A 24,665-nucleotide genomic window follows, 5' to 3' on the forward strand; every position below is an offset into this window, starting at 1 on the left:
TCATATATAAATATAATATATGATAGAGATCCAATATTAAACATAGTTATTGTCACTGTATCAAAGTTCCACAATTATGAATTATAACTTGTAAGTTTTGCCGATGTATTTTATTAATAAGAATATATACTGTATTAACAAACAAATTAAAATCGCACTCTTTTTATTAGTTTATGTAAGGATACACACACTCTACCTCCTTTAGATCATGTAGGAATGACCGGTGAAATGATAAAGATTTGTATAACATGCTTAGATGTGCCATATTAGAGACACATATGAGATATTACAAGGAGAGGTAGAGGAGAAATGATAAAAACCTGACACTCACACTTTATCACTTTATTCATTTTATTTAATCAGCTGAGTTGGCTCTAGGGTGATAAAATAGACTGCCATATAACAAGCTAAAATCCAATTACAAATCTTCTAGTTTAATCTGAGCTTAATATAGTTGCTGATGCAGATATACTAACCACAACTACAATCGATATTTCTTCTTGCATCAATAGAGTTCAACAGTATATCATCTATACAAAGTTCTTCACTAATTTATATCCCAAAGCTAGTAAAATGTAGAACAACTAATTCTTTTTTCCTCCATCATCCATCTGAATATTTGTATATAATAAAAAGCACCCTTTCCTTTTTACTCTTTACATACAAAGAAAACAAGCAAATATCTGTATATGTATAAAGCTAAATATACTTTTAAATAAAAATACCATGCATGGTCTCACCTAAATCATGTGTGTTATTGCTTCTAGCTAGCGATACCTTCAAATGGTTGAAGGAATGTGATGCCACCCATTTGATTAGACCAACATGCTTCTAGGTTCCTTAACAAAAATCTCAATAGCCCATTGAAATCTTCACAATCTAATTAGCAAGAGAATGAGTTACCAGCCAAGGATTCCTTCCACCCTCTTAGTTCAATAATAATTGCATCAATAATATAGTCATCATATACACTCCAATAAACATGGAATTGAGTTAACCATACCAATTCATCCCTTGTATTTGATATGGTGTCCGAAGTAGGCCATCTCCTATAGTCCTCAGCATTGTCTCTTGTTGGTGCAATGGATTAGGTGTTTGTTGTGGGAGATGGCCAAACAGGGTGGCTATAGCGCTAGTAGCAGTGCCATTCTCTTCATTCCTCATTGCGACATTGCCATCCCCAATAGCACTGTCCATAAAGTTGAACCTTTTGTTAGATAATGAAGTGCCAACAGTCACATCTTCAGTATGATCATTCCAATACAGTGATGAAAGTGTTCTTTTGGAGTTTGAGTTTTCCAAATGAGATGATAAGGCATTTGTAGTTGTTGTTGTGCTCAACCCACCATTTCCTAACATCAACCCTTCCAACAAATGTTGGTCATTTTCCAGCAATGCACCATTACTACTACCACTGTAGCTTTTGGACATCTTTGAAAGGTGAAACCTCGCATTCATGAGGCCGACGTTGATAGATGAAGGTACCCCTCCAATTATATCATCCATGGAATCATCCCTATCATGCTCCATGAGTGACCTATGTGTATCGCTCTTCTTGTAGATTCTGCACAATACCCAATCATCCAGCTACACAAGCACAACATGAACATCACCCCATTAATAAAAAAATTATTGCAAAACCAAATTCAGGAACCAAAATTGTTAGTCTCATAGAAAACCACATGTATGTTTAAATTAAAAAGAACAAGGTTTTAAATTATGGTCACATGACCTTAATTATAATTGCAAACACTCTGCAACAACAACATTTGTGGCTAGAATTGCAACTGCGAACTACAATTAAATCCCTGCAGATAGAATTAAGATGAAAGTAGGGTTTACCCTTGAAGAGTTTTTCTTGTTGCCCAAGTCACAGCCAGGAGGTTTATTATTGATAGGTTTGTTATCAGCAATACGATACTCATGCATGATCCAATTGGTCTTGATACCTTTTGGTGGCTTCCCACCATAGAAAACCAAAGCTTTCTTCACCCCAACTTTCTGGGGCCCACTAGAACTCAACACAGGTTTATCAGTCCCTGTGGCCTTCCAATACCCAGAAGTTGCAGCCCTGTTTGGCCTCGCTCCGTTCGGGTACTTCCTTTCCCTTGGGCTGAAAAAGTACCATTCTTGCTCCCCAAATGATGCCTTAGCTGAAAAACCCAAAAAAGAAGAAGAAAAGAAAGCGGATAACAAAATCAAATCCATCTTTTATTGTGTCGTCAAAAAGTTTCAATATTTTGGTATTCGGAAACATATTAATTACCAGGTAGTTCCCATGGATCGAACTTATAGAGATCAATATCGGCGATTATAGATGCAGGGAGAGGTTCAGAGGAAATCTTCTTCTTGAGGTAGTGAACCACGAGTTCTTCATCTGTGGGGTGGAACCGGAACCCGGGTGGCAGGTTCGGTTGTTGTGAATCGATGGAGGAGTCGGTGCTCTCCATTCTTTGCTTTCTTTCTTCTTCACTGTGTTGTGTTCCAATTACAATGGTTTTCGCTATGGATTCAACAGAAGAAGACAACACACATGTTTTGCTTTAATATTTATCCTCACTGAAACGAAGGTGAAGAAGGCCATTTTTTTATATGGGCATGGATACGGAGACGTAATCCTATACATAAACATCTATAGTAATTTTTGGCAGTGCTCCAATATGTTTTGACACGTCAGAGGGTGGAGGGGCGGATTAGTCTTTTGATATCAAGTTGTATGACGTTGGTTAGTGGAATTGGTGCAGGTGCAGGAGAAGAGGGTTGGTGGCAGCTTAATAACTGATGATGATGACATTTTAAACTTTAGCCGTCAAGGATCGACACGTAAGATTTCAATTTGTGGCCCACATTGACGTGCATTTTTATTTATAATTTTAATTGCATTATTTTCAATTTCTTTTGTGTGAATATTATATGTGGCATACATATTATAGTGGTGATAATTTGTTTTGTGTAATAATGATACGAAAAGAGCTCATGAACTACATCAACAAACATCTTCTCAACCAAAATTATTCAGTCCCTATATTTCTAGCCAATTAAATTTTTCTAACTAGTATAAAAATGTTATTTATTATTTTTTAATTTTACTCTATTTACTTATATTATATTTTTTCATTTGACTTATACAAGAAATTAGGACAAAAACAGGGATAGGTGTCCTAGCTATAGAAGTATAATGGTACTAGTGCGAAAGTTGATCTCTTTGGTCTTTTATAGGTAATAAATATATAGTATAATATTTATATTTTTCAGTGTAAATATTTATGTATCAATATATTGTTTATTATTTATTTGTATTATTCTTTTTTAAGAGTCCATAATAATTAAAAATAAATGGCGTATAATTTAGTAATAGTGTATGAAATTCTTATATAATATTTTTCTAATAAATATATTATATGTTGAAAATGGACATGAAAAACTTAAATAAGTAATCCAAGTATTAAATAACTTTTTTGATTTGACAAATGTGATCTTGGGTCTGCATCATCACTAGCAGATCTCTCTCAGCGCTTTCTAGTAATAAAATGATTATTCTTCATTAACATTGACCAATCCCGTAGCCAATAGACAAATTGTGAAACATTATCTTGGATCAATCCTATAAATATTGTCTAATGGTAAGGTTTATATTTATATGGGTTTCAACTATCAAAATTGAGAATTTACATCATTGGCCTCACATTTTATTTTCTTGCACCATTGCACGTGTAGAAGTTGGATTACCCTTTCACAAAAATTACTTCCTGAATTAGTGTTCTTGTGGGCTTTAATCATCCAAGCAAGAGCAAATAAGTGCCTAATCAAGTAGTATCATGCAAACAGTAGTTGCACCCTTTGTACATGCATCTTCATATCATCTTTAATTTTTTGCTATGTTTAAGGATTTGGTTTAGGTACGGTGTGGTTTTTTTCACAATTGTTTCCTGAAAATTCCATTGTTAGCTCCCATATAATTAATTAATGCACCTCAAACTCCATGCAATGTACTTGTACATCGTATTTCACTTTCTTATCCGATAGGTATACTTGAAAAAAACAAAGAGTGGTCATCAGTGACTCATCAAAATCAAATACAGCTTAAAAAGTCAAACAATTGTATGAGTGCTGGAATTATGCTTAGCCTTATAGAGAATTTGAGAGAAAATGCAAGTTTAAGGGTTGCTTTCAATATAGTTGTTTTAAGCCAAGTTTTGAGCACATTGTTTGCCAATGCAAATCACTTACTCTTTTCAAAACAGGACAAATTGATAAATTGGCCACAAATGCAAACACAGTATGGTGTCTGTAATGAAGTTTTGGGCATTTGGCAAAAAGAAGAGAAGATAAGACTCACAAGTCACAAACTTGAGAACTAACTTGGGCAAAACCAAGTAAGTGTGCTTTACATCAATTGCAATTTGGGCTTTAAGGTTGGTTGCTCTTAGTGTCATTATGCATCCGTTATAAATTTATAATTTCTATTTAAGGTAAACATCATATATTTGATATAATGATATCAATTATTTATTTATGGAGTTACATTATAAGTGATCTAATTATTGACACCTCTTAGATTTCTAAAAACTGATAAAAGATATGAGCTTAATGAGTGGATACTCATATGGGATAATGAGAACCATATAAGTTAACGCATAAGTAAGGTTATGGTCCTCAGTACACCAAATCAAATTCATCTCCCAATCGGAGTGAAAACGCAAGTCCCAAGATGAATAAGGCATTTGATTGAGGAAGACCATCATACCACAAAACCTCTTTCAGAAACGTAGATCAAAGGAGCACATTCAGGAACATGGATTCAGGTATGACACTACACCCTTTGTTTCATATATGTGTGTGAGAATCATGAGATTCAAGATCCTAGGATTGGTATTTCACCAATCATAAGGAATTCTCAACAAGTGGTATCAGAGCCTAGGTTCTGAATATTTATGATTATCCATTAAGGGTGTTTTCCCAAATCTTGTATGAACCCTAATTTTAATTTGGGGATTTTATGCTTCCGCTATCATGTCATAAAGATTGGGATTTAGGGTTTAAATTTGTCTTTCAATAAAATACGGCCGATTAATTCACACGTGAGGGAGATTAAACTCATGAAATTAAACATGCTATAATTATTCAATTCATACGTCCATGTATGCAACTCAATTTTTTTGCCTCTGACGTTTTGAGTGACATCTTTTAATTCATGCATAACAATTCAATTTTTTTCCCAATTCAAATTTTAAGATTTTGAATTCATGGAAGCATATATATAAATATATATGTTTCATATGAATAAAGTATTTTTAAGGTTATGCATTTTCTGCTACAATTTTTTGGATTTCAAGTTATTATTGTTGAAACTTATATGTATTATATGCATACATACATGTTGTTGACCCTCAGAGATGTTATTCTTTTGTGCACTAGTATACTGTATACATACATGTTGTTGGTTTTCCAGTGCAATTTTATGTCAATCAAGACATGTATTTATATATATATTGATTTGGAATTATATTGTAGGATTAGATTTGATAATTATAAAATATATCAAATCTGAAAGTTTTAATTTCAAGATTATATTTTTTGTAATGAACCCATATTGTATTTTTCCTTTTGTCTGGTAATTATTTTGAATTAATTAATGCAATTTGTTGCCAAAGTAACTTCTATTGTGAAAATTAATTGAAATTACACAAATGAGTATCAGATTATTTATGCGAATTGTGTTTGGCTCAAAGGAAGACACAATTTGGTCAAATAATAACATACCTATGATGATAAATATGTAACAATTATAAAGTTTCTTTTTTCATGTGAATAATAGTCGGTCCAAAGAAAGGCTATTGTTTGACAGAACTAATTGTTAATATTTGATCATTGCATTGATAGTACCACTTACAAATTGATTTCTCTGTTCAAAGACTAGAGACTGATGTTGTGTTAGGTATCTTGTGATGGGTTTATTATGTGAACATATATTGTTTTATATATATTACATGATTTGTTTGTTTAGATTTGAACATGTTATTAATTTTTTGTTATGTGGATTCACTGTCTTTTACCAATGCTGCAAATTTTTCTCCTTAAATTAGTAACATCCCATTGCTGAATGGGACAAACATTAAGGTTTGGAAGGAAGTCGTAGAAATAATTCTCGGCTGTATGGATTTGGATCTGGCACTTCATGTGGAGAAACTCATTTCCACTGCGGAAAACCTCGATGAGGCTAAAATTGAGAAATGGGAACGCTTTAACTGAATGTGCCTGATGATCATGAAACGCTATATTCCAGATGCATTTCAGGGCTCTATATCTGAGGGTGAAAGTGCAAGGAAGTTCCTTGCAGAAATAGAACAATTCTTTGCCAAGAATGAAAAGGCGGAGACGAGTAGCCTTTTGGCTAAACTCATCTCCATGAAGTATAAAGGCAAAAGGAACAAAATGGAGTACATTATGGAGATGTCTAATCTCCCATCAAAACTCAAGTCACTTAAGTTAGAGCTTGGTGATGACCTGCTCGTGCACTTGGTTTTGATCTCTCTTCCTGCACACTTTGGGCAATTCAAAGTGAGTTAAAACATTCAGAATGACAAATGGTCCCTTAATGAGCTTATATCTCACTGTGTGCAAAAGGAAGAGAGGCTGCAAAGAGTTAAGACTGAAAGTGCTTACTTGGTTATGACCCCTCAAAATAAGAAAAGGAAGAGCAATAAGGATGTTGCGAAATGGTCTTCTCAGCAGCAAAAGAAATTGAAGAGTAATGAGGAATTTACCTGTTACTTCTGTAAGAAGCAAGGACACATGAAGAAAGAGTGTCCTAAATATGCCTCATGGCGTGTAAAGAATGGTAAATTTTTAACTCTTGTTTGTTCTGAAATTAATTTAGCTTTTGTACCCAATGATACTTGGTGGGTAGATTCTCGTGCTATTACTCATATTAGTGTCACTATACTTGAAGGAAACGATCTATATGGTGCAACCAAAAAACTTTGTGTTAGTTGGCTAAAAGTCTATGGTATGCAAGTTAAAGAAATCCATTTATGGGCTTAAACAAGTTTCTCGTCAATGGAATCGCAAATTTCATCAAGTTATTACCTAGTATGGTTTTGAGGCAAATAAAGTTGAAGATTGTGCATACCATAAGTTCAGTGGGAGTAAGTTTATCTTCCTGGTATTATATGTCGATGATATACTGCTTGCTAGCACTAATATGGGACTATTGCATGAGACCAAGATATTTCTAACGAAGAATTTCAAAGTGAAAGATCTCGGGGAAGCTTCTTTTGTATTAGGTATTCGGATACTTAGAGATCGCTCTCATGGTATCCTAAGGTTATCACAAGAAAGCTATATAGATAAAGTCCTAGATAGATTTTGCATGAAAGACAGTAAACCAGGGGATACCCTATAGCTAAGGGAGACAAGTTTAGTCTCGAACAGTGCCCCAACAATGACCTTGAAAGATACAATATGCAAAAGATTCCATATGCATCTGTAGTAGGAAGTCTAATGTATGCTCAAGTTTGCACACGTCCCGACATAACATTTGTTGTGGGAGTTTTGGGCAGATATTTGAGTAATCCTGGAATGCATCATTGGAAGGCAGTCAAACGTGTTATGCGTTACTTGAAGATAACAAAGGAATACATGTCACTTATTGGAGGTCTGAGAATTTAGAGATCATTGGGTACTCTGACTCCGATTTTGCTGGATGTTTACACAGTACACACTTCACCTTTGGATATGTGTTTGTATTGGCTGGAGGTGCTATCTCTTGGAAGTCTGTGAAATAGACGCTTATAGCTCCTTCAACCATGGCTGCAGAGTTCATGGCTTATTATGAAACATTAGAACATGACATATGGTTGTAGAATTTTATCACTGGCTTACGTGTGGTCGATGATATTGAAAGACCATTAAGGATTTATTGTGACAACAAGTCCACAGTCCTTTACTCCAACAATAATAAGAGTTCTACAAAGTCAAATTCATTGACATAAAGTTTCTGGTTGTTGAAGAAAGTGTTCAAAATGGACAAGTTTTCATAGAACATATACGGACAAACTTTATGCTAGTTGATCCATTGATTAAGGGTTTGGTACCTAAAGTCTTTCATGAGCATGTTATTCATATGGGTATTGTTCCTTAGGGTACCTTAGTTCAGTGGGAGTCTATATGTTTTATGTTTTGCTTTGAATATTATATACATTTTTTATGCATAATAAAGTTGATGGTTTATTGTTTCATTTTGAAATTGTGCATTGTAACAATTGTGTTGCAATTAAACACTTTGGATTGATCTCACTAAAGAATAAATGACCAGTTGGAAATAGACATGTTTGAGATCACATTGCATGAAATCTTCATGTCACTCATTCATATTCGATCTATATCATTAAGTATATTAATATGGTGATCATCGTGGTCGAGTCACACTTAAATGTGATGAAAGTTGTGGTGGTTTTATAGTTGATATATGAAATGGACCAGATTGTATTAAGGAGAAGTCTAAATGTAAATAGCATACAGATGCGCGCATAAAGAACCTGTGATATAATTGTTTCAGGAAGATATGAAGCTCAATCTTTGATACAATGATATCAGCTATTTATTTTCTGGGTTACATTATAAGTGATCTAATTAATGACACCCCTTAGATTTCCAAAAGCTGATAAAGGACATGGGCTTAATGGGTGGATACCCATGAGGTTAACTCATAGGGATAATGTGAACCTTATAAGTTAACGCATAAGCAAGGTTATGGTTCCCAACACACCAAATCAAATTCATCTCCCCATCAGAGTGAAAACGCAAGTCCCAAGAGGAATAAGAGATTTGATTGAGGAAGGTCATCATACCACAAAACCTCTTTCAGAAACGTAGATCAAAGGAGCACATTCAGAAACATGGATTCATGTATGACACTACACCCTTTGTTTCATATATATGTGTGAGAATCATGAGATTCAAGATCTTAGGATTGATATTTCACCAATCATAAGAAATTCTCAACAACATCTCCCCTTAGGCCTTAGGAGAATTGAGATTTTGTGCTTTGGAATTGGATTTGGTTATGGACTTATGGTGTCATTTCCCAATAAAATGTCATTTGTAACTTTCAATAAATAAAATATAAATTGTTTGACACCTATTATTACATAGCTTATGTCTTTATGGACAAACAACATAAAAACACCCAAGAGCAGCACTAGATTAGTTTGTCCTATCATATCAGCAGAAAAGTAAAGCCGAAAAGATGATTAAATATAAAGAAAAAGCAAATGCTAAAACAACATTCCCAGGTGATTATCTTACTCTTATTTTACAGACTTCATATTCAATATATTTTGTCATCTATAGTGTTGTAAATTCATTACAGTTTGTCCTCAAAATCGACTTTATTGGTTTTCCCCCATTAGATCACTCACTCTTCGAGTGACATGATACTTTTTTCTTCCGGATGAACAATTTAAACTATCTTAGAGCAAAACAAACTATTGAATATTATGCATATGATTTTATTTTCTTTGTCAAAGATATGGATTTCATTAGGAGCATGACAGCATAATATAAAGCTCCAAATTAGCAGCTAAAATAAGGAAACAAGACAAATACATTGGTGAAAAGATATTCAACAGCTATTAGTATTAGTGTATTGTGCTCTTCTTTCTTGGCTAAAGTTTATGGTAGAAAGGGATAGATAACCTATTGGGATAAAAAGATTGTAGCATTTCTTTACTTCCAAAGTTGATATGGAAATTACATATTGGCTAGGTCAGTATTATCATATCCTATCCTCCTATTTTACATCGATGAAACATCATTTTCAACTAAATAAGATTTTGTAATGCTTTGAGAGCCATAAGAAGAAAACATGATTGATTTTTGTCCCTACAACACCACGGCACAATGGGGTTACTTTTAAATTATTGAGTGTTATTTCTAACCTTTGAAGATTTTACTTTTCATCACTAGAGCATTATTGTTCGCTAGGTTCGAAAGGAAGGTTTTGACTTTGGATGACATTTTTGACCTCTATTGCTTTTGCCTTCATTTGCTTAACATGAAATTGAAAATTAGGTTGTTGCACTCATTAACACAAATTTCATGTAATTGTAGGTTAAAATACACCCTTATATGTTAATAAAAAAAGACTAAACCCTTATATGTCAAATTTAAAAATAAAAGAAGAAAAATAGTAACTTAACATATCTAACTATTCATTTGATGATAGTTTGATTTTTCATATCTTAAGATTTGTTCTCACATTCATTGAGTATTAGAACTTGAACGGTCTCTTCCAATTTCTCAAATGGTGGTGAAAGAATCTCATAGCACTAAACTCTTCAAGTGGGATTTTTATTAGGTATTGAAATTTATTTTCTTATATGTTTTGTCAGTTTTGAGACTTACAATGGACCTGTCTAATCCAAATCCAGGGAAATTCAGTAAAAGGGCAAACCTTTTTTAAGAGTTGTTTTTTTTTTTACAATACTTGAACTTAATATTTTTTTCAAGCTAACCAAATTCCCCAATTGCACCGATAGTTGCCTCAATATTATAATTTAATTAGAAAGTACAAAAACATATTAACATACATGATTGTAGTTAATATAATTTGGTTATTTGTAAGACCCTTTCTAAATTAGAAATTATTACTTTTTCTATTTAAGAAAAAGGAAACTAATTCAAATACATATAAAGTTAAGAGTTATAAAGTGAGTAGCTTGACTATATCTTCTTAAATGAAAAGGGGCATGATGTTAACAATGGTCCAATATCGTGATCGCTATCTATTTTAATTTGACTGTGAAGAATATATACACACTACATAGTTCTAGATTCTAAAAGATAATTGACATTTCTTAAGGCACTACCTGTCTTGCTAGCCAATGGACCATTATAAAGCTTGAGAAAGACCGCCATTAAACTTTACAATGCTTAATATTCATCCATATACAGAATACAGTAATATGATAAACATTTATTTCAAAATCGGTTATTAAGTTATAAATGGCTTCATATTTTGTCAAATGTCAATGACCAAAATATATTGTTACTTAGAGTAAGATGTGTTGGATATTTTAAGAGTAAGACATAAAAAAATTATACTAATTAATGTTTTGAGATTTATTTTAGGTTCCTAGACTCTAACAAGAGCATGAGAGTTTGGAATTCTCAAACTTTGACTGTTGTGACGTGTTTTTACTTTTTATAACAAACTCCATCAAACTTGTACTGGGTTGAAACTCCAATGGAGTTCAATAAAAACTTGTTTTCAAGCTTGGATTGGATTCAATTGAAGTTGGAGAACTTTTAGAATTTAGATACAATTAGTTAGGTTAATTTGATTTATTTAATAAAATTTCATAAATTATTTAATTCAACTTATTAAATGTTGACTACTTATCTAATATGAGTAAATTTAAAGATTTTTTTTATGTATGTATATAATTCGTATTTCGTCAATTTATCTCAACTTCAACTTAAGTGTTTCATGAATTTAACTTATCGGGTAAAATAACAAGTATTTCAATTAAAAAAATTATATGTATATATAAGTGATATTTTTTATATGAATAAAATAGGTAATTTAAAGTAATTAATAAGATGTTGGTCTAGTAATGTAAGATTATATTAGATCACAAATCGACCTAAAGATCAAATGTTCGATTCCTGAAAATGATATTTATTGAAATGAACAGTCACACACTCCAAAAGAGATTAATTCATTAAAAAAAAGTAATGAGAATAGTACCAGAAAACATTTAAAATAACGTAGCATAATTTAATAATTGTGCTTAGAGCACCGGTTAAAGAATAAGAAAATTTGGATAGAAAAATAAATTCCATTAAATGTAGAAGTATTAAATTCATCATTTTCCATAATAGATCTCTTCTTTTTACCATCTTAACTAGTATCAGTAAAAATATTGGTTAACATTCCCAATCAACAACTATATTACATGCAGTAACTAAGCAGCGACTGAAAATAAAAGCTAATGATCATGAGCATCCATGAACCAAGCCAATGATTAAAATAAAGGCTGAAAATGATGTAAACGTATATGCGTGCATGTTTGCACGAAGTCCAATTTTCAAACGCTCATACTTGCACGTTTGAAACTTATGTAAGTTTCAAGCAACAAAAAAGCGACCTCATAATACCATACAAAAATCAGAATGGTGATTGAAAGTGGATACAAAAATTGCATATTTCGCTTGAGTTTTGCTATATGATTATCGTACTAATCTTCCTAAATAACATTGGGGATTGCTTAGAACCCCTGAGTTTTGGGAAGGTTTGGTACCCTCCATAAAATAGCCAATAATATTATGACAACTGGCATTAGTTGCCGTATATCGATAGTTTTTAGTTTTGCCTTTAAGCCCTTGGTACTTCATAGCAAATTAAAAGTATCTAAACCACAGAAAGCTTTGTTTTTCAGTGGTATTAAGTTTTTTCCATCTTTTTCCGATGAAAGGTTTTTCTCCAATCTCCAACAGAAGCAACCACTCCAACCGTGGAACCCTTCTTCCTTCCACTTCCCACACTCCGATCAAAACTTTATTGGTGCGCCAAATGTATCTTAGAAGCGAGTTGGGTTTTGGATTAATAGAAAGGGAAAGATAAAGTTTTAAAGTCTTATCTAACTTTCTATTTTCGTTCTTTCTTACCAAAACTTAAATCATAAACATACCCTAACGTTAATTGTTTGACTTTATTGAAACACTAGTGAAGACCACAACTCCTTCTTTTCAAATCTTCCGGTACACCGTGAACGAAATCCATTTTTTTGGAAGATACGATCCACTGAATATATGAATTTAGAATTTATTTTTGGTTTCTCAAATTTGCGAGTGATTTATCTTTTACTTTTACATACACTTGAATCAATGTATCAAAGTTCATGATCATATGCTTATATATGCAACTTAAGCTCCTTTCACTTGAATCAATACAAATTAGTTAGGATTGTTCTTTTTTGTTTTATCATTTACACTCTCAAATTTATGATTTGATGAAGGGTGCAAATTATATTGTGTCTTATCCGTTATATGTGCTAAAATTAAGTTGAGTTTTAATTCTAAAATCATGAGCGGCAACAAGTAGGAGTGAAGTGGATTAAGTTGAGTTTGGTTCTGTTAGTACTTGTTCAATTTGAAACTCAAACTAAGGATGATTTAAAAAAATTGTCGACTCTTCCGTTTCATTCATGAACTCTAATTAAAATTAGATTCATATTCAACTCTTTAATTTATTTAAGGAAACTTTATAATTTTGTATAATAAATATATTTTATTCATATATAAGCCTAAAAGTTATACTATATATAATTGAGTTATTTCATAAAATTAACAAATCAAATTAGATATTGCTTGGGCTTAATTAATTTATTGAACAAGTTAAATTTTAGTAAATGTTTAACTCATTTATCTTATAAACTATGTTTATAGAGCTAATTGACTAGTAATATTTAAATCTAGTTTTAAAGTTGGACTCTCTACAAGAGAATTGTTTGTCATGTTCATACAATCTTCCAAACCGATAAGAACAAAATTGAAGTTTGGTGAAAGGAAATATCACAAAAGGAAAGAGACAAAAACTGCCACGTTATCAACACGTGCAAGAAACGAATAAAAGAATGAGAAATGCCACCTAATTCTAAAATCTAACTCTTAAGTGATTGGAAGAATCGAAAAAGGACAAAGTGTTAGGAGCATCTAATTAAGAATTAGGACCCAAGGAAAGAATGGAAAACAGGAAAAGCATCTAAGAATGATACCAAGTACAAATCAAATGACCCATTGGAATGATTAATAAGTGTGAAGAAGATTTTGCTCTTGATTTTGACACAATTTTGATGAAGACACCAACATCACTAAAAAGAAGAAAATGAAGAATACTTATAAAAGACAATGAAGATTTCAGCTTCAAGATATTCAAGACTTTTAGTCTAAGTCTAAATATGTACTTCTATCATATATTCTTAATTATACAATAGTAGTAGTAATGCTCAAACTATTTTTTAAGAAAATTGAAATACTTTAAAATACTTCAAACAATTTTCAAAAATTGTGCGTAACGGATTACTTCATTTAAGTAACAGGTTGCAGGTGTAAGAAAATAGTTATCCAACTTAAAACTGATCAGAGTAATCCATGAGTATCTGATTACTCAATCTGCTGTAATCAATTACTCTAATTCGAAAATAAATGATCAGTGGACAGAACACTTGAGTAATTGATTACTCAATGCTGTAATCGATTACTGAGAGAGTTGTTGCATCGGTTTTTCAAATTCAAAGTGAATGAGTTTCAACACAAAAGACATGTTTTCATTCCAATCAATTTCTACATTTTCAAAGAGACATTTTGACTGATTGGAAAACCTATATAAAGGCATTAAAACTCACAATCACAACACACAACATATACACAACTCTTATACAAATTTCAAAAGCTCTTCCACATATTCTGAAATTATTTTCTGCACTTTTGCAACAAGTTCTTAAACTTTCAAAGTTGATTTTTCTGAAATTGCTTAAAATGAAAGGGTTTCAAGTTTACAAACTTATAAAGATCATTATTACTAAGTATACTAAAGAGTTGTTTGGATTGCAAGTTACATCACTTTCATACTTGTAAAGGCAATTTCGCCATTGTTGTACCTTCTTCATTATTATTGTAGAATACTTTCTTTCAGGGGTGTGATAAGAAATGAGATTAGAATCACTTGGAAAGATGTTTTCCAAAAGTGAATAAGGATTAAGGAGTGCGTAAGGTATATAGAAATCTCGGGGTGAGATATTGTAATTGCAACTCATAATCTCTAGTGAAAAATCTCTTGTGTTGCAAGAGTACTGGACGTAGCCTTCGGTGGACAAGAAGGTGAACCAGTATAAATCCTTGTGTACTCTCTTTTTCCTTATCTCTTTGATTTTATTTATTAATTTTCTACATATATTTTCCGCTGCACTTTAACTCTTGAATTTGTAAAAAAAGTGATCATTATTTTAAGTCAACTAAGTCACTCCTTCTTAATTAAAATCTCAGTCCTACAATACGTAGATTTGAAATTTGGTCAAGATTCAAACTTCAAAAACATTGCCATAACATCAGAATCCTAGTACTAATTAACTTGGTAGTTAAGTTATATGCTTGTGGTTCTACTATTGACTGTTGGCCTAATCCCTTTTCCACATTCACATTTGTGGGATGGAAATGAAAGCTGCTGCACTTTTTAGCAAGCAGAATAAGATGCATGCTTATCTGACCTCTATATTGTTCCATCTGGCATGCACTTCTTATAGTAATCACAGAGTACTCTTTTATTTCATGATTTTGTTTTTTAAATTTAAGTTAAGCAATGGTTAATTTTTCACTGATGTATCGATTTTTTATAGAAAAAAAGTGACTAATTTCTGTTAAAAATATATAAACAAGTGTAGAAAGTGATGAATATATGAAAGAAACGTAAACTTAAATATATTATTATTGTTTACACGATGATAGCCGTATAGTATTTAGAGCATAAAAAGAGATTAATGATTATAATTAAATCAGATCAATCTGAATAAAATATAATCAAAGTATAATAAACTTAAATTGAATAAGATATTAATCATAATAGAATTTTGGGTCTTAATCATGTTTAAGCAACCAAAAATGTAATGTCTATTGGGACAATTAACATATTTTATATTAATATTCAATATTTTAAATCTTTTAAGATTGATTTTATATTTTAATTATAGTCTATAGTTCTTATTAATAAAACATTTCGTTAAATTTTATAAAACATGTTATATTTGTTCTCATTTACTGTTATTGGAAAGTTTCATTATATCTGTTTTTTTGTTCTATAGGAGTGTTATTTTAAAGATTGCTTTAAAGGGGATGATTAACAAACCTTTTTATCAAGTGGAATTTTGTTAGTGTTTAATATCATTTTATATGATCACCAATCAATTTCACCGTTCTAGCATACTATTTTTGTTTAAGGATTCATGATAATTGACATTTATAATATTGTTTGATGTATTGATAATGTATAAAATTTTGACATTACTGTTCCACAATGATTAAATCAATTTAGTAAACCTTAAATGTTAATTCAATTTGTTGCCAAATAATTGTTTCACACAATACATATCAATTTATTTTGATGTGAACACACACAAAAATATAACAAACATGTAGGTATAGGACCAAAATAGGCATTCATTAATAGCAATTGTTATATTAAACATATAGTACATTATCACACAACTATTTGAAATTGAAATAATATATATTTATTAATTGTCGATCCCTTAGTTCAATCTACATAATCCGTGTGGAAAAAAGTTCGAACAAAATTTATTCCTGTTAACAATACGTCTAATTATGTAAAAGCAACTTTATAACAAATAGAATATATAATTTTGATCAGTAGTTCTTAAGGTTGTGGTCACGGATGTTGTGGACTTGTGTGGTAATTTGGTGGATTATCAAAGAATATCAATCACATAAAAAATTATCATAACAAATATTGGAAATAGTTGATAATGCTTTGAAGGAAAACGTGATTCAATTCATGTGGCTGCCGTATATGCCTCTACTGCAGCCAAATAATAGATCCTAACAAATCAACTTTCATACTAAATGGTTTCACACCATTGCATATTTTTTCAATGTATAATTCATTGAATATGCCCACAACCACCGCCATGTCTAGCCGAAATCCAGTACCAAAACTGCATTTTTTCTTTTTTTCCTTTCTACTTTTGGAATCTATAAACCAAAAACCCCCCAATACATATTTACAAAAATACACTTCTCTTAATTTCCTACACTATTTCTGACACTGTTCATTTTCCGAACCCGAATCCGTCTTGCTGATTCGGGTATCCAAAACTGAACGAGTCATTATATTGCATGAATACATTTGGATTCTGTTGATAATACCCAGAATTTTCATTAATCCTTCGTTGGTTTCTGAGGCCACTCTGAACCTCTTCCTCCACCTGTTTCCCCGTCAAGTCCACGTGGCAGAACTGTGGCATAGAAGGGACAAAGAGGTCATTTTCACCGTAATTCACCATCCCCTGAGTTTGAAACTCGGGTACTGAGTCAAGACCAGACGAGTTAACCCAATCAGAGAAACTCCCCAGGTTCTGAAAACCATCATGATTCTGCTGCGATGTTCTAAGAGAATTCATGCGTGGCAGCCCGAAGAATTGGTCATTGATTTCGGGTAATTCAATCATGTCTTCAACATGGGAAGATGAAGATGGAGACGATCCTCCATTGCTGTATTCTGTGCTCGAAAAGCTTGGTACAACAGTCTTTTGCGCACTCGAATTCTTCTTGTAAATTCGACATAGAACCCAATCATCAAGCTGCATCAAACAATTCAACAATAAGAAACATGTTATCAATTGAACAATAACTTCAGACAATGAAAAACAGAGAAAAAATGATTTTGAACTCTTTAATTACCTTAGCACTGCCGTTGTTCTTTCTTGAAGAATCAAGAAGGCGATATTCATGCATAATCCAATTGGTTTTGGTGCCTTTAGGCGCTTTACCAATGTAGAAAACAAGTGCTTTTTTTATTCCAACTTTTCTACCTTCAGTAGTGATAATCTTATCAGTTCCAGTTGCTTTCCAATAACCAGAACCCGCAACCCTATTGGGTCGTGAACCATTTGGGTACTTCCTGTCTCTGGGGCTAAAAAAGTACCATTCTTTCTCACCAAATATAGCTTTCCCTATACAATAATAACAACATTCAATTATTACAACAAAATTAAAGCTTCATTTGAATATTTAAGACACAGAAGAATTAGATAATATATATAATTATATATATACCTGGCAGAACCCATGGGTCGAACTTGTATAAATCGATTTCAGCAATGATGGGAAGAGAGAAATGATGACCAGCAACCTTTCGACACAGGTATTGAACGAGAAGTTCCTCATCGGTTGGGAAAAATCGAAAACCAGGAGGTAAGCTCAATTGTGCAAGTGGATCTTTCTCTGGAACTCCCATTTTCTTAACACAAACAAGTTAGAACTATGATATGATGAATAAGAAGAAGAAAATGTTTTTTATTTTCTGTTTTTTCGAATAAATGAACGATATGGCGGTTATTTATATAGGGGCACGAGGGTCGAGACAAAGTACGGTAATCTTTGTCGTGAGCTTTGGTGCGTGGGGCCTACTTGAGTTTCTTCCTCTGATATTTTGCCACGTTGTTGTTTTGAAGTATCATTATTGTGCGGACAACCTTATCCGCCTCAAGTACGGTCTGGGGCATTCAGCGGGCTTGGTTCAGTGTATATAAAAAATATATAGCAATATTTGTATATATCATTAAATACATATATTAATGTTTTCTTTATGAGTTAATTCACTGTATATATCCAGCATAAGAAAAACACGGAAAAAAATATATAAATAGAATCATTAAATGATGATACACGTGTAGACCTTCGACAGTAAGGGTGAGGAGAACTTTTATCCGCTCTATGGACGAGTTCAGGTTCAAAATTTAGAACTAGTCAATATTTAAGGGTAGATTATATACAAACATGACTCGGTCCGGTTTAAATTATATACAATGTAATGACAAAACTTTTATCCAAAATGCTATTAATTTTCTAATCATATATGTACATGATTAATAAACATTTACATAATAATAAGTAAGATGGAGAAGACTTTATTTAAAATGGTGTATAATATATTTTATCATGTTCGGTTATGTTCAAAGCTAATTAAGTTGAAATTTAGGTCAGATTCAAAGCTGACTTGATTGACCTTTGGAGTTCGTTTTCTCTCAAATATAAAATCAGTTACAGATTCAAAAATAAAAAATATAATATGATCAATATCAATAATGAGGTAAAAGATAAACCTTACTTATTCTTGTACAACTCATCCTCACCTTAATTTGATAAGAGTGAAAAGAAATTAATATGATTCTCTTGTTTCTTTCTGCAAAAATTTACCTCTTAATAAGTTAACATCGGTGTAACATTTTAGTAGTTTATTATGGGGAGATTTAGAGTGTGATTTCAGTGAAGTTGTGGTCGTGGGTCACAATTTTCGTCTTCTTAATTTTTTTCACATAAATAAGCATTAGCACTTACACATTTGCTTTTCTGTGTATAACCGGATTTAAGAACCACACTTTCTGTAAGAACTATGTTCTTGATAAAACTCGTGGCTAAGAGCCATGATGTATTTTTTTTTTAAATTTTCTTTAAAAATGGTGTCCACCTATCACAATTTTCGATGTTTTACTTTTTTTTTAAATTTATTCTATAATGGGTTACTTTTTTAAATTCAATTTTTTTTTATTAAGCTTATCTAATATATGCGTTCAAATAGAAACACTTTATTATTCAAAAAAAGTGCTGTATAATTTCAAATTAATACTAATGACGCAGTCTATAAAAAAAATAAAAGTCGTGGTCCATGTAACAACTTTACTGAAATAAAATAAAAAATTGCACGATACCTATGGCTATGATTTTAAGGTCAAACTATGCGGAGTACCTAAATTTTCTGTTTTTCGTATAAGGTGAGTTTCGTTTTCTAAAATACGGGAGAATTTCAGTATTCACGTGTGCGTTTTTTCTTAGGACGGTGCGCACATGTACTAAAATGAGAATCAGAAAATCTTAACCCACATAATTTTTTAAACAAAGTTAAAAAATAAACTATTTTAATTGTGCGATAAACTATTATTAAAATATATTTGGCTGTATTAATTTAACTTTTTCTCTAATTTTTTATTCAGATTCAATTATTAATGTATCATTGCATTGTGATAAGGGTGGAATTTTGTCACAATGGGAAAGATGACAATGCAAAAGGAATAGCACTTAATAAAGGCTTTGAGGCGGATACTCCATTACGCGACACGTGGTGTACTTCCTTTGTCATCTTCTCCCTTTTCTTGTTTTGCTCCTTTCTTTTTTGAGCTGCTTTAGCCTCTAGGTGTTTCTTTCACTCTTCAACTTCTACGACCTTGCAAGTTACTAGTATTAATAAAATACATGTCGATCGTTTATTAGTTTTGGATAAATTAATTTTAAATATGTATATCATTTAACCCAAAAAATGTATTTTTTCATATTTTTTATGGGAATCACTATTCATATGTTAAGTTAACATGAATATATGTTCTATTTAAACGTAAATTAGATAGCACTAATATACATTGAAATATTAACTCCTAATTATAGCCGGGTTCTAATGTTTTTTGGCAGTTTTCATAAAAGGGAAGTTGTGGATGTGATTGGTCAAAGTCAATATTGTGAAGTGGTGTGATTCACTGAACTATTCCACATTGATTTGTGACGTTTTAGCTTTTTGTGAACGTGGACAAGTTTAGGTTGGAGATAGAAAAGAAATAAAGGCATCGATATGCCCTGGGGTTATTATTTCTGGTCAAAATCCATAATAGGTGAGAGAAAATAATTTAAACATGTGGTATAAGGTCTTGTTGAATTTTAGGGTGAATAAAATGACAATGATTTAAATTTTATGAATAATATTTATTAAGATGGCCAATTACATACACAGAAAAAAATTAGTTTATTACTAAAAAATGTAAGAAACACCCTTGAAATTACATGAAAAAAGAGAACTCAAACCACAAACAACTCACCATAAATTGGGACGTGGAGGGATTTAGTATTACGTAAATTGGTGCGGTGTGTGGTTTGAAAAGAGAGTATATTATATATTTGCATGAAGAGTTTATCTTCATCCATGAAGTATCTCAATAATCTATTCCTCTAATATTCTCATATTCTCTTCTGTATTTGTTTTTAAGAAAACCTTTTTAGTATATTAAAGGCAATATTAATCGGTTACGATATACTGATATAAGTGTGGATGGATATAAAAAAGAGAACTCATATTATAAAATAAAATAATCTGTGTAAAAATAATTAAGATATCATTTGGCTGTTAGTTTTAGTTAACCCTTAAACTAGGATCAGAACTATAGATGGCGCATGTTTAGCTACTTAAAAAAATCTTTCATAAAAAAGACAAAATATTCACCCACAGTATATAAATTCTATACACTATTAATGTATTATTCACCACTCATTCTTAATTATTATTGATTCCTCAAGATAACTCGAATGATTTATAGATGATGTAGTAATTGTGTATAAATATTTATAATAACAAGTATAGATATTACAATCTATAAAAAAAATTACGATGATAAAAATGATAAATGATCTTACCTTGCTTCATATAAAAATGTTAGTTTTTAATTGGAGTATGTCTCATTTTTTTTTAAATCATACTTTAATGAGTTTCGAAATTTATCCCATTAAAACAATATGTTAAAAGTATTATAAGAATAGAAATGCTGACATTTATATCACGAAAGAAATGAAATATATGGTGCCAGAAAATATTAAAAATTGTTATAGAAGAATGAAAGAAAGGAAATAATGCATACACTGCAACAATGTTGCAGAGAGCAAAACAGAGAAAGAAAGTAGAGAAAGAAGAAGAATTCGTGCAAGAGAGGAAGAGAAGTATATGGATTAGATTCTGAAAAAAAGAATCAATGTATATTCATCACAAGCATTACAAACTATATATACATCAATGTATTCCAACTACTTTCTAAAATTAGTAAAACTACTAACTAACTAAACTAACTGGACTTTCTATAACTAGAAACTTTCTAATTCTATTACAAACTGAATTACAATTAACACTACCCCTTAATTCAGATTTGTTTCAAGCACTTGTAGTCCAAGCTTATCCCTGAGTTCCTCAAACCTTTTCTTCTTCAAAGCTTTTGTAAACACATCTGCAATTTGTTCTTCTGATTTGCAGAAACCAAGTTTGAGTTGTTCCTTGCTAACTTGGTCTCTAAGAAAGTGAAACCTTGTCTCTATATGCTTGCTTCTCCCATGTGCAATAGGATTCTTAGCTAGGTTTATGGCTGACTTGTTATCAACCATTAAGAGCATGCCTTCCCCTTCTTTTTTCAGTTTCAACTCAGTGAGAAGTTTCCCTAGCCAGGAAGCTTGTTGAGCAGCAGTACAAGCAGAGATGTACTCTGCTTCACAAGAAGAGAGTGCCACGACATCTTGTTTCTTTGAAGACCAAGAGATTGGTGCCTCACCAAAGAAAAATATGTAGCCACTTGTGCTTTTTCTATCACATTTGTCTCCACACCAATCTGCATCACTGAATCCAATCATCCTATGCCTTTTATCACTGTTTTTGATAGGAAGTATCAAGCCAAGTTCCAAAGTCCCTTTCACATATCTGAGTATTCTTTTTGCTTGCATCAAATTGGACTTCTTTGGTGATTCCATGTGTCTACTTATCACTCCTACACCATATACAATATCTGGTCTTGTGTTGCAAATGTATCTTAGGCAACCAACCATTTGCCTATAGAGAGTGCTATCAACTGCAGCATCATGTTCTGGCTCCTCACAACCTTCATTAGCTTCAATAGGTGTAGAGGCAGCATTGCATTCTTCCAAGTTGAACCTTTTTAATACATCATTGATGTATTTCTGTTGATGCATTAGGATTCCCTCCTTGACCCTTGAGAATTCGATCCCAAGGAAGTAGGATAATTCTCCCAAGTCACTCATTTCAAACTCAGACTTCATTTCTGCTTTGAATTCACAGATTTCATCAAGCTTTGTTCCAGTCACCAGTAAATCATCCACATAGAGACAGATTACTAGGAGATTCTGAGCAATTGAGCCTTTTACATACACACCATACTCTGATCTGCATTTCAGAAAGCCAAGCTTTAATAGGAAGCCATCTATTCTTTTGTTCAAAGCCCTTGGAGCCTGCTTGAGACCATAAAGAGCTTTGTGCAACTTGTACACTTGATGCTCTTTGCCAATTACCTCAAAACCAGGTGGTTGTTTGACAAAAACCACCTCATCTAATGGTCCATTTAAGAATGCAGACTTAACATCCATTTGGTGTATGTGCCAATTATGGTAAACTACGAATCTAATTGTCTCCAATCTTGCAACAGGTGCAAAGACTTCACTATAGTCAAGTCCTTCCTTTTGTAGAAACCCCTTTGCAACTAATCTTGCCTTGTGCTTCACAATTTCACCCTTTGGATTCACCTTGATCTAGTATACCCATCTAACATCAATAGCTTTCTTATTTTCTGGTAGGTTAGTTAGATACCAGGTGTGATTCCTTTCACTTGAGTTGAGTTCTTCTCTCATAGCTTGCATCCATTGGCTTGATTTCACTGCCTCATGAAAACTTACTGGTTCCATTTCAGCTAGAAGAGCCATGTGCACCAATTCCCCTTCTGCAGTGATGCCTGAGTCAGAGAAGACCTCATAATCACTCAACCTTGTTGGTGGTTGTCTTGATCTATGGGATCTTCTTTCTGGTTGAGCATCTACATCTGCTAAAACTGGTTGTTGTTGGACTTCATCATCTATATGCATTGTAGCACTTCTTTCTTGAGCAGTATTCTGTTTAGTCCAATCCCAGCATTGTGTCTCATCAAACTTCACATCTCTGCTCACAACAATCTTCTGATTCAAGGGATTAAACAACCTGTAAGCACCTGTGTTGTGATAGCCAAGCAGAATTAATTTCTCACCCTTGTCATCAAGTTTTCTTCTCTGCACATCAGGTATATGTTTGTAACATATAGAACCAAAAATCCTGAGATGACTTATACTTGGTTTCTTGCCTGTCCAAGCTTCCTCATGGGTGATGTTCTCAAGTCTACTAGATGGACATCTATTCAAAATGTATGCAGAGGTTGAGACTGCTTCTCCCCAAAATTTCTTTGGCATCTTCTTTGTTTTCATCATCCTCCTAGCCATGTTTAGGACTGTCCTATTCATCCTTTCTGCAGTTCCATTATGCTGTGGAGTATAGGGGGCTATGACTTCATGAATTAATCCTTCCTTGTCACAGAAGTCTCTCCATTCAATTGAGGTGTATTCTCCACCACCATCAGTTCTCAGAATTTGCAGCTGCAACTCCTTCTGTTTTTCTGCTTGAGCCTTAAACTTGAGAAAAGTAGGAAATACATCACACTTAGCTCTAATGAGATGTATCCATACCTTCCTTGTGAAGTCATCTATGAATGTCACAAAGTACTTGTTCTCCCCCAATGATTCTTCCTCAAATGGTCCACACACATCTGAGTAAACCAGTGACAAAGGCCTAGAGGATCTAGTAGGTATGTGTGCACCAAAAGTGTTTCTTGTCTGCTTGCTTGTGAGACACTCATCACATAGTTCACCAGGGATAGTAATAGAAGGCAGACCTGAAACAATACCAACTCTGCTCAGAAGTTCAAGCCCTTTGAAGTTTAGATGACCATACCTTTGATGTCACACCCAATTTTCTTGCATATGACTGGATAGAAGGCAATTGTGATTGTTGATCTGAATGCCAATTTTGAAGGTTCTGTTGTTGGATAAGGGAGCCTTCAAAATCAGTCTCTTTGTGCCATCAAACACTCTTAGCACCTTATTCTCCATTATCATTGTGTACCCTTTTTCAAGTAATTGACCAAGGCTAAGCAAATTACTCTTCATCTTGGGCACATACAACACACTGCTGATACAAGAAGACTTGCCATCCTTCCTTTGTATGGAGATATCACCAATCCCTTCAGCAT

The 24,665-nt window shown here is 32.6% G+C and overlaps 2 protein-coding genes across 3 annotated transcripts; both read right to left on the reverse strand.

The window, feature by feature from the left end:
- LOC109351907 (NAC transcription factor 56-like) lies at nucleotides 654–16,266 on the reverse strand. Of its 2 annotated transcripts, XM_019593600.1 has the most exons (5): nucleotides 16,263–16,266; nucleotides 7,808–7,812; nucleotides 2,267–2,541; nucleotides 1,843–2,153; nucleotides 654–1,587 (listed from the first exon to the last, which is right to left on the reverse strand). In XM_019593600.1, exons 3-5 carry the CDS (start codon nucleotides 2,448–2,450, stop codon nucleotides 994–996), a joined length of 1,089 nt encoding a protein of 362 aa, XP_019449145.1. In that variant the 5' UTR covers nucleotides 2,451–2,541; nucleotides 7,808–7,812; nucleotides 16,263–16,266; the 3' UTR covers nucleotides 654–993. The 2 variants fall into 2 exon arrangements, with proteins under 2 accessions (XP_019449145.1, XP_019449144.1); XM_019593599.1 differs by lacking the exons at nucleotides 7,808–7,812; nucleotides 16,263–16,266 and having other exon boundaries at nucleotides 2,267–2,584.
- On the reverse strand, nucleotides 16,529–18,120 carry LOC109351909 (NAC domain-containing protein 72-like). Its single transcript, XM_019593601.1, has 3 exons — nucleotides 17,854–18,120; nucleotides 17,479–17,750; nucleotides 16,529–17,378 (listed from the first exon to the last, which is right to left on the reverse strand). Exons 1-3 carry the CDS (start codon nucleotides 18,032–18,034, stop codon nucleotides 16,848–16,850), a joined length of 984 nt encoding a protein of 327 aa, XP_019449146.1. The 5' UTR covers nucleotides 18,035–18,120; the 3' UTR covers nucleotides 16,529–16,847.

This window comes from Lupinus angustifolius, chromosome LG07 (genome assembly GCF_001865875.1).
Source record: "Lupinus angustifolius cultivar Tanjil chromosome LG07, LupAngTanjil_v1.0, whole genome shotgun sequence".
In the NCBI taxonomy this organism is placed as follows: Eukaryota; Viridiplantae; Streptophyta; class Magnoliopsida; order Fabales; family Fabaceae; genus Lupinus; species Lupinus angustifolius.